At 34.5% G+C, this 11,920-nt stretch overlaps 1 protein-coding gene across 1 annotated transcript in view; it reads right to left on the bottom strand.

Moving 5' to 3' along the window:
- LOC124631666 (angiotensin-converting enzyme) overlaps positions 1 to 11,920 on the bottom strand; it is a 158,302-nt gene that overhangs the window by 124,504 nt on the left and 21,878 nt on the right. The window contains exons 8-9 of the mRNA XM_047166168.1: positions 6,039 to 6,282; positions 3,017 to 3,115 (exon numbers count right to left, since the gene is read on the bottom strand). Coding sequence (XP_047022124.1) covers positions 3,017 to 3,115; positions 6,039 to 6,282 — 343 coding nt within the window. The remainder of the gene's footprint in view (positions 1 to 3,016; positions 3,116 to 6,038; positions 6,283 to 11,920) is intronic.

Below are 11,920 nucleotides of genomic sequence, written 5' to 3'. Positions count from 1 at the left end.
ACATAAACTCTTGATTGAACCTCATTGTTAAGACTTGAACAAATAAAAAATACTGACCACATATAAAAACGCGTATTCGAAATACAAATAAAGATGAGATCATCATCTCCTACGAGAACAAAATTGAAACAAACTACAAATACACATACACATAACAAAATCCAAAAATTATTCATATTATGAAGTTTTTAAACTTTCACCAACCTACATGTTCAGAGATACATATCATGCGAAATGACAATACGCCTTGAGAAACACTGATGCTATCATTACTCTAAGTTTTTACGAGAACGCTGATTTTGCTCGCAATTATGGGCCAATGTATGGAAATCTCGTCGAAATACTTGTATGTTATGTAGTACCTAATGAGGTGAGGTGTTCATTAATTTGACCTCTGTCTGTAATTATGTGGACCTCTGACATCGTGGGTTAAAGATAAGTTGCAAAATACGAGTTCCTTATGTTACCTTTGGGTAAAGAAAACAATTTAGGTATTAAGTATGTATCGTTTACACTCGAATAAGTTAATTCATCAAAATCAAAATTTAGATTTACCATTTTAATATTATTAATTTTACAGTTTTTATTGCATTTCATGAAAATTCATTCCGAAGAAATAATTGGGATAAAATACTATTTACTTACTCTATTAAAATAGAATGCGGAAGACGAATAAGAAAATACTTAAGAACAAACAATAATCATGTTAATTAAAAAATATAATTTAAAGCTATGCTGCACTATAACTTTAATAATTTCGTGGTATGGCATAAGTATGACTAATTAGTCTATACGCACATAATATCTTAGAAAAAAAAAACTCTTTCTTTTCTTTCTTCAGTTTCTTTTACCATGAAAATAAATAAACATATAAAAATATTATCAGATCATGAGCATTTTTTAGAAGTCTATATATAGATCCCACCAATTATCAGAATTCTTCAGAGTCAAGGTCGTCATATTTTCCAATCATTTCGTAAAAAAATAATTTATTACATTTTCTTATTTATTTTTAATTAAGTGTTACGCCTAAAAGATGTCACTTTTGTAATTTGAACCTTGACACCTTGATATACAACCCAAATGGTTACAACATCTATTTATGTAATTAATTGGTAATGGTAATTACTACCCTAGGTTCCGCGTCCAGAATTAACTACTCACGAAGACCGGATTAAAATATAAAATATTCTTACTAAGACTACTTTACAAAGCTTCTAGACACTGTGTACCAAATTATACTTTCGAAAAAAAAAAGGGAAAAAGATCCGATAAATTGAGACCCTCCTCCTTTTTGCACAGACGATAAAAATATTCACATACATACAAAAAGACACAACAGGCTAGACCTTTATCAAACAGTTATAAACTTTAGTCACCCAAAAACCGCACTGCACACGTAGAGTTAACTTCCTGCAAATAACTGCAGTGTCATTAAGGAAACCGCGGCACTTACGTAATAGTTACATAACTTACTCTATCGGGTAACGTCGACTTAACTTTATTCATCCCCGGATAACCAATGAGTTAAGAGAAATACTGTTTTGGTTTTACACTTTCTATTATTGTTTAACTAGCTGCCTGAAGCGGGTGCACCCCGTGTATAGTGCAGGTATGTATAATATCTAGAAATTTCGCATGATTCAATCTGTGTGTCGGTGAAAATTGCATGAAAATTCGAGTAGATATTTTTAAGTTTATCTTGAATAGACAGACCGACAAACGCACGCAGTTTTACAATACCAAGTGATAGGAATACACATATTGCAACGACTGAATTCTTTTGTTTACGATACAATAACTTGGGCATCGTAAACAAAAGAATGGGCTTAGTTTACAAGAAATTAACGGCAACGGACACTGTAGAAGAAAATCATCATCCAAAGTTTTCATATCTTCCCAAAACATTGTTTTTATACAATTAGTATCTAGGAGTAAGTTATCAGTAAGAACTCAGAACTGCTAATAACTAGGTACGTAAGCCCCAAACGTAGTCTGAAAACATTAATTATATTCAAAATATCTTTAATACATTATCATATGTCTATCTCTAAGTTATCCTGCTAGTATTCAAACATAACATATCCAATAATCTAGCCCTAAATTGTATCTCGCAATACCGTGTGAACGCCGGTAGTTCTGCAGTCTAAACTGTATCGGACATGAATTACACTGCACGACACAAATCGCGGCACATTCACCATTGTAGACCGAGGCTGACCATTTAGCCCTAAAAGGAATGGTGTAATACTATTGTGCAATGCTTAGTATTTGTGTGTTTGAGAAGTAAATGGTTTAGGCTTTATAGATAGGTCTTAAAGTCTTAAGTTAGTTATTTCATTTCAACCATTTTTTATGTTAGAAATGTGGCCGGAATCAAATTAAATCATTTTAACTATGAATTTAATGTTATGCAACTGTACTTACTTTAAGTAAGATATCACCATTAATAACATAAACTTCACTCGATTACTTGAAGAGCGCCCATAACATCTCAATTCTGATAACTTGCATGAAAAACTTATTTTATTTCCCACATAATTATATTTTAATAGGCATTTTTCTTACATCAAAACAAAAAAGCACCCAAAACGCCAACTCTTCTTGCGTGTTATTGTTTAGATAACTTCTTACAAAAAATCTGACACTTAAAACAAAAGAAAGTTTCCAAAGACAGATAGGTCTCCTAAATGTCATCGAGATAAAATAATAATGACTGAAACATTATACAACCGGAATACAATAAAATGAGCTGTGAACCAATACATTTCTTAACATAATCTTATAGCCGGTGAACCAATCATAAGTTATTTTATATCAGGCGATTTGCACAATAAATGACAATTAATTAAAATAAAACTCGCAATTCTGAGACCAATTTCAATTAAAAACTTGATCCAAATTAAATTCAGTGATAAAAGGACCAATTCAAAAATATTGGTCCTTCAACCCGTTCAACTAAGACCGATGCCATAGAGTTGTAATTTGACAATAATGTACACTAGGTTGGACTTACCTTATGTACGGGATGTTGGCCGGAATGTGGTACTTGGAACCAGGGTCGAAGTCCAGCTCGGAACGAAGGACGGGAGGCTTGATGCCTTGATACTGCTCCCTGAGGGAAAAATAAATGTTTTCGTTACTTACGACTATCAATTAATCTTACTTCTTATATCACAATACATATTATGGGTACATCTAGATTGTTAAATAAATAATTGTCAGTCTATCATCATTCTTTATTAAAATAATATTTGTTTTCTAAAATTGGCCATATATAGAAACAACAAATTAAGTTATTAACTTTAGCAAACATTTATTTATTTACAACACACTCGATCGAAATTCTTTCCTAATCTTGACATTGTCGAAGGTACTCATTTGTAACATAGGCACATTAAAAGCTGTGTAATATCAACATAAGTGTGTTATTAACAGAAATAAGGTCAATTGGTTAACTCGAGATTTTGAACTTACATAATATCAGAAATGCATTCTGTAACATAGTACGTTTTGGGAAGGAGAGTATGTTCACGGGCGATAGCGGGTTGTCCTTTTGTGACTTATACAAGATGATCACAATAATATTTATTACAAGACATTGATGACATTAGGTAAACAATCTACTAATACTGTTTAAAAATCAGCCCCCACAGTATTTATTACCTTGAGTTTGTTTTCATTACCCTGACAATATTAAATTGACTTTTTTTTTAATCGTCGATAAAATAGAGAATCTTTGTTAAATATGACTAATTACAACCTGCCTACTAATTACCTAATTTCTCCCTAGATAAAAGTAGTCTACACTGCATGCAATAAACAGATACGATTATCACGCCACATCATTCTCTTCCTGGTCCAGGTGTCATACTTCATTTTCATCCAAACATAAACAAGTACTACCCGCTACCGCTTATGGCACAAACGACTCTTACTTTCATAGGAGATATGAACCCGTTAGCGAGTCAAGGCCGGCGTGCAATCCCATCGCGGTTTGAACCAGTTCATTTGCGTTCTTGCAACCGATGGCTATTGCTATGGCTGTCTTTTGTTTTTGATTATTAGCTTTGCGAAATTCAATTGTTTTCTTTTATTAAATCATTATCAGAAATTACTTTTCTAGAGTTAATGTTTTTTTTGGACTATAGAATCTATGTGGTTTGATCTTTTTGTAATTATTTGGTGCTTAGGGCTTAGAGTCGCAATTATACAGGATTTTGTTAGTGATTGAATCTGTCAAAAAGGAGATATGGGGAGGCTGCTAAAACATAAAAAATATAAAAGTAATACGATGACATTTTCAAAAACCTACTTCGCCTACAGTGAAAAGACATACAGAAGCTGGCTTTTGGGCAGAGCTGGTCTAAAAACTACATTTGAAATTCTAAATAAGAGCATTTTCCCTCCCAAAAAAATATGCAGAAGCTCTGGTAACTATCTGCTACAAGGCATGTAAACCTTATATAAAAATACATAATACGTGCAACATAAAACAAATCTCATTTATCGCACACTTGATGATTGATTAGAATGAAAAAATGACTTCATAATTTACTATTTTGACCTAGAAAATACAAGTAAACGAATATTTTAACTGTTCGTCGGACCGTTAACATTATGTCATGTAGTTGCGTGAGTGAACTGGAATTATCTAACTAATAATGAGCGGGCTGGTTAGTTGAAGTTAAAATGTAATGCATAATTGATGTATGTAGTGTGAAGTGATTTTAATTTAGTTTTTGTGCGTGTTTATAGCATTCATGATGCAGATTCTTTGGAAGTGCATTCATTACACTGTATGTGTTTATCAATAATGGGAATAGAGAAGCGATTAAAAAGATATAAAGCTTTTATTTCGCACAGAGGTTGAGCATTGCCATCCAACGTGGCAATGCTGCCAGCCTTTCGGGTACATTATCCAGTGACAGCGATGAGGAGCAATTTTTTGATGCCCTGTATTAGTTTTAAGTTGTATATATATATAAGTTTATTTAAAAATTTTAAAGTTAATGTAAATATTATGTAAATATACTCATACCTACCTTTTTATAGTAATACATCGTAATTAAATCCTGAATGTGTAGCAAAATACAGGTCATCCTACTTATAAGTTGATAGGTACTTATAAGAAACTTGTTATGGAGATATAGGTGTTACAATCTTAAAGATATAAAAACATGTATGGCAAATAGGGAGGCTGACAAAGCTTAAAAAGTAATTATTCTATTTCTTAGAGCAAAAAATATCGCAGATTTATATTTTCATTTTTCTCACAACCTCCCATAATGCTCCGCTGTTTTATGTGCATTTATTGTGAACCTATTCTTCTTTCAAAATCATTTTTTTCAACCCTGATATGCATTTCCAAAATAATTAAAGTCTGTTTCTACTCTCCATTCTTTTAACTATGTTTTATTTATAAAGAAAGTCAAAGATTTTCTAAACTTCTTCTGATTTAAATTTTCCGACCAAGAAAATTCGCCCACCCACAGAAAAAGCAGTCCCACTACAAAGATGGTCAAGATAACCAGCGTCTGCCGTAACAACCAGCTGAGGGTGACGGTTACTCAACTGCACGGCCGATGCGCAGAATTACTGCGTACCATCTTATAGCCCATTATGTGTTATGCCATGCAGATTATGATCTGATTGCTGTATTGGGAAGTTGTATTGATTTGTTTTGATGTTGGAAAAGTGCTCTTTATTTTTGGATTTTTAATTGAAATTGGCATCTTGGAGTTAACCTCTGACAATGCAACCAAAACATGTTCGTGGCTTTATTTTGCGTCTTTATATTGAAAATATAAAACGATCAGATGGCTGTCCAATGGAGAGTCAACCAATTGTTGCCAAGCATGGACATGGACACTTTTCTTGAAGGTCGTATTCCTTAGGAAAATCTATTGGTGGACAGACCCTCCCATAATTTACTTGCATTACCTTGTCTATTAGTGTCACAACTAAAGAAGTCATATCTTAACTTACACATACCTTATCATATATTTGTATTCAAACCAAAATAAGATTATACAAACCTCAATCTCCACCAATGGCAATTATACTGCTCCTTTCTCACATCTCCAGTGAACACGTCCCATCTCCACTTGTCCATGACGAGCGCAAACGGCAGGAAGGCCAGTTTATCCATAGCTTGAGTGAAGAGGTAGTTGATGTCGTGAGCTGTGTCGTCCACTGAGCGTTGGACTAGGCCGAGGGTCTGGAGATGGCGAGGTGAAGAGACGGAGAGAGCAATCGTCTCGCCGATGGCCTCGTGGAAACCTGGTGACGAAAAAGGGTAGGTAAATATTATTTTAGGAAAAATATATTGCATTTATTCCGAGAGACGATGAATCAAGGTTATTGGATGCAGGATATTGTAATACCCCAAAGGTCCCACATAACATTTAACATCAGGTTAAAATTTTATGTCATAGATTTCTGCAAAGTAACACTTGATTCCATAATTTATAGAAAGGGTAAACAAATAATTATATAAAACTGCGTGGTAAATGGATGGCCAGTATATGACTTGAATAGAAAAGTCATAATTATGAAGAGTGAAGATTCTTAAAAGATACCTCAACCAGCCTTTTAAAGTGAATCACAAACTGACTGAAGACAATAAGCGTTTTTAGACGGATTTTATTTCTACAAATTGATCAAATGAGCCTTCTTTTTTAACACAATTTTTGTATTTTTATGCCTATTCTTTCACAGGTATTAATTCCGTCACCAAGACTGACAGTTAAATGAGACCCAAAGACAGCCTTCATTATTAGTCTTAACAATACACTCTTGCCGTCATTACCATCTTCCGCCAATCCATCACATACGAAATTACCTTCCACGATTGCTTTCAACACCGTGAAGATATAATTCCACCGATTGTAGAACAAAATATCAAACGGAGGTGCCATAGCCAAAATGCGGGTGAGTGAAGGACGAGGAACGTTACTATTTTTGCCCTTATACGCCTTTTTTTTGGACCCGATCGTTTTATATTATACCGTTGATGTCTGTCCTGAACACCTCGTTATTTCACTCGTAACTGATCGTTTTGGTCCTGCAAACCGTGTGAATTTCACCTAAAAGAAGGTGCCTGACCTACCTGCATTATGGTAAGTATCTCCGCTCATCTTTTCTTACTCCGTGTTCCACCGATTGTACCAGAAACTTCAGATAAGTTTGGCAACAAAGGTATTTGATGAAACAATGGTATCTCGCTTGCAACTAGGCCGTAAACAATGTGGTTACGAAACAAAGAAACATCGTAACTTGAAAAATGCGCTAATTAGTACTAGACTAGTTTTATTGAAGTGATCGCTGGTGGAACGGCTGTTCTAGGTATATTATGTTTCAGGTTTTTATCGGAGGGTTAGAATTTTTTATAGAAGGTTTTATAGACTTGGTGGTAAATGTCTCCACGAAAATAAGTTGCTCTACGAGTTATACTTTATTATACTTTTTTTTTTGTCAAAGGTACTTGATTTGTGTATGTAGATTCTGACAGGAACTGTACGAAATGTGAAAGATGATAACAATATTTTGTCATGGCATTTTTCTCGTAATGTTTAGCGAAGGAACTCTTCAAAGTACTTTAGCAGGCAAATCAAATCCTAGAATCCTACCTCCAAAAAATCTGAATAGGTACCTACAAAAGCTCAACATAAACTCTAAAAGTTCAGCACAATTTTTCATTCATCAATTTTAATTAATCAATTCATAACACAAGTAAAAGTCACAGTTCTACCTCAGTTCCACAAACAGGCCCGCCGCTAGCAGTTTGTTCGCCCGCGTGCAAAACTGATTATGCCGCCCTACAACTACATATTATACTGGGCTTTGTCAAAAATTAAAAAATCGTTAAGCACACAAAAATACCCCAGCAAATTAAAAGAAAGTATCGGAAAAAGCCGCGAGCGCAGCGAGCGCGAAATTTTTTGAGTTTTGGGACACAAAAGTACCCAAAGCGGTTAAAGAAAAGCACTATAGGTAAATTGGAAAAGCCGCGAGCGTAGCGAGCGCGAATTTTTTTGAGTTTTGGGACACAAAAGTACCCAAAGCGGTTAAAGTAAAGCACTATAGATAAATTGGAAAAGCCGCGAGCGTAGCGAGCGCGAAATTTTTTGAGTTTTGGGGCACAAAAGTACCCAAAGCGGTAAAAAAAAGCACTATAGGTAAATTGGAAAAGCCGCGAGCGTAACGAGCGCGAACTTTTTTGAGTTTTGGGACACAAAAGTACCCAAAGCGGTTAAAGAAAAGCACTGTAGGTAAATTGGAAAAGCCGCGAGCGTAGCGAGCGCGAATTTTTTTGAGTTTTGGGACACAAAAGTACCCAAAGCGGTTAAAGAAGAGCACTATAGGTTAATTGGAAAAGCCGCGAGCGTAGCGAGCGCGAAATTTTTTGAGTTTTGGGGCACAAAAGTACCCAAAGCGGTAAAAAAAAGCACTATAGGTAAATTGGAAAAGCCGCGAGCGTAGCGAGAGCAAAATTTTTTGAGTTTTGGGACACAAAAGTACCCAAAGAAACCGTGACTGAAGCAAGCACCAGTGATTTTTGTCACTTCGGTGCCTCAACTTTTTGGAGGACTGAAAAAGTAAGCGCAGAATAAATTAAAACATGCAAAGAAAGAACCGCGAGCGAAGCGAGCGCTTTTTTTCTAACTTTAAAGAATTCAGAGGGGAGAGGGTTGACAGTCGGACTGTGTCGCTCAGTCCCGTGGCGATGCGTGTCTCGGACCTGCACTGCGACTGGTAGTGAACCTAGGCTTTGCAGATTACAAAAGCACTCTCCGTGGATGGTCCCTTTTGCCCGTGCCATCCTGGTCGTGCAGATATGTGCCGACCGAGATGGCGCCCCCTAGACGTGGTACCCGGGGCGGACCGCCCCGCCTCCCCTTTACGCCGCTACTGACGTCCGTGATTGAAACTATAGCTAAATTACTTAGTCTCTGCTGGAGCATTATTGATCTTAAATAGTTTTAAAAAATGTTTTATTTTGAAAGTGATTTTTCAACAGATGCTACTGAAACCGGCAGTGTAAGTAATATTCTTAGCGCTATTGCTGTTTTCGGAAATATTGAAATGAAATAATTGGTAAAAATATATTTCGATTTGCCGCCCCCTAGGACGTGCCGCCCGCGTGCGGTGCACGCCATGCACGCCCGCTTACGGCGGGCCTGTCCACAAAGTTCTAGTAACTCTAACTAATAATAAAAGCAGGAACTAGTGAAGGGAAAGTGATACTATGTAAGTGATACAAAAATAAACCGGAATAGTTCCTACAGAATATCATAGATTCCTGATACCTTATACGCGTTTAATGTGTCAATAAATATTATGTAACCGTGTTATGTATTTGGAACAGGTATCGGAATGTACTGGATTAGCCAAGCACTTTAATGATAGAGAATTATCGTCAAGAAGCGTAGTAGGATATAATAGTAACGATGTGAAATTATTTAATCGTCAGCAAATAATTGATCGCAAGCCTCTGCAAAATTTGAAGCTTTAGACTCGATTTCTTATAGTTCGGCCATTCAGAGAATGCGTTCCTGACACGTCGCGATTGAACTGACGACGTAACTTTGCAATGGCGTTGCAGTTACGATAAAAATATTTTTGCTGGTTGTTTACCGTTTTAACAATTGAGGAGCATTAAAACAACATTATTATATCAATAATCAATGAATGTAGTTACGTCGTCAGTTCAATCGCGACGTGTCAGGAACGCATTCTCTGAATGGCCGAACTATAGTCAAAGAAATATAAATTTTATTAAATTATCTTATTTTAGCTGTATGCGGTGTCTATAGGTGATAATAATAGATAAGACACTTATTTTATGAACATTCTGATAAAATAACTGCGATAATAATTGAGTTATTTTTTTGGGAAGTAAGTACGTAAATTATACTTTATTAGATGGTGTAAAATTTAGCCTGAAAGTATTCAAGGCCATCACTTATCCATTCACGATGATTTCTTTATCTACAATCATGTCATCCACATAATTTCAACAGCTCCTCACATCTCTGCAACAATTTTCTAGAGCACCAAGAAAAACCACAACAAAAACTTAGCTTTAACATCATTACGACGTTAGCATTCAAAAGCCACAAAAATAACGAATCACATGGCTGCGCAGACGCAAACAATGTGCTCTGTATGCGAGAGATACACTGCGTGCCGCCAAATATGGGTGACTTCCGACACCGGGTAATAAAAAGAGGGTTATGCAACTAAGCTTCTGTTTTGTAAGTAATCTGGCTATTGAGATCTGTATTTATATGTTGTGGCTTTGTGAGATAAGATTATCTTGGAGTAGAGATTTTAAATTGAATTATAAATAATAAAGCGGTGATAATTAATAAGATAACTACCGAATAAAGAAGAAGATCTGATCCATGTAACATTACAGAGAAAATACAATATTGCAAATAAACAAAAAAAATATTTTTAAAAAAAATAAGCCACATATTTCCATTTTTACTGGTGTTTCTTTAAATTTGTCAACATATTTGATTGAAAATAAATAAACTCCTAAAAACTTTAATATTAATTTAGTAACATTAACTACATTATATTAACCAATTGAATTTATAATAACCCTATAATAAAAGGAGGTATAAACTAATCAATAATAGTTAGAAATAACAATGCGAGATGCAATGCGCACGCGCCGGGTGAAAGCGACACGCGGATGTTAACCTGCTCCCGATTGATAAACTCGCGCGCAACAAAATGGCGGAAATAAAATCCAGTATTCGTATCGATTACTAGGTTTAACCCGCGACTATGCTTTCTGAATAGCCTATCTTGGAAATATTGGTGATGTAATTAAATATTAATTAATTTAAATTAATAGAAATATCATATAATGAAAGTAAAATGAACAAAAGTCGAGATGAATGGAGCTTAGCAAAAAAATGAGATAAACTCAGATATTAAAAGAAAATACTACTACTGCGGCCATGTTGGTATTAGGATTTATTAATACTGAAGACTAAATTCACATTTTTTTACGCAATGTGAAATAATCGATCAAAATAATTATAAACATATTCATGAAGAAAGTGATTATTAATTTTGCACTCGAAACGCATTTCAAAAATATTTACGAGTTGCGTAATTGCATAAGTATTTCAAATAAAAACTTTCTACTTTCATGTGCTTATAAATTAATTTTATGTGGTAACCATATTTTACGGTCATAAAATGTATTTATCAGAATAATAAATTTTCTTCTGGCAAAATGATAGCACATATAATCCTTTACAAAGTCTCTAAATATCAAAAAAATTCAAAATATATTCTTAGACCTTATTAAAATCACTACAGAACCGTATCAATATTTCTCCAAACGTCATTTACATAATCATAAGGCCCAAAACTGATGAATCACTATTTAAATATTAATAAGTGTTGATCTATAGAAAATGTAAGTCACAATAAATACGGAACCATGACATTACGTATTTCTTAGCAACGAATCTGGCGCAGCTTGAACTTGACCCCGATGTGCGCTCGCGCAAGTTAGACGACCAAAAAATAAAGTGTTTGAGTACATGGATGTTGGTAAGACTAGATGTGGCTTCAGCATCTTAAAAGCTAGCAAGATTTTTACTTTTTAAGACTAATTTTTTTCTTATCTACTTAAATAAAACTTTTTTATTTAGCTCTTCTTTCTTAGTAATGCAAATTGAAATTTTCTTTTTTTTAAGTTAAAAAAAAAACTAAAAATTAAAAAAGGAGAAAAAAGTGTAAATAAAATATAACGTGGTGTCAGAAGTCGGCTATGCACGTAACGTATGATTGGTCTATTTTGATTCACCACAGGTGGATTAAAAGAACGATGAGGTTTACATATTTAAATGAAAAACAAAATATTTATGAGTAAAAATTCCATCAATATAAA

Source organism: Helicoverpa zea, chromosome 7 (assembly GCF_022581195.2).
Source record: "Helicoverpa zea isolate HzStark_Cry1AcR chromosome 7, ilHelZeax1.1, whole genome shotgun sequence".
In the NCBI taxonomy this organism is placed as follows: Eukaryota; Metazoa; Arthropoda; class Insecta; order Lepidoptera; family Noctuidae; genus Helicoverpa; species Helicoverpa zea.
The sequence above is the reverse complement of the archived record's forward strand: the minus strand, read 5'-3'. Positions and strand labels throughout refer to the sequence as shown.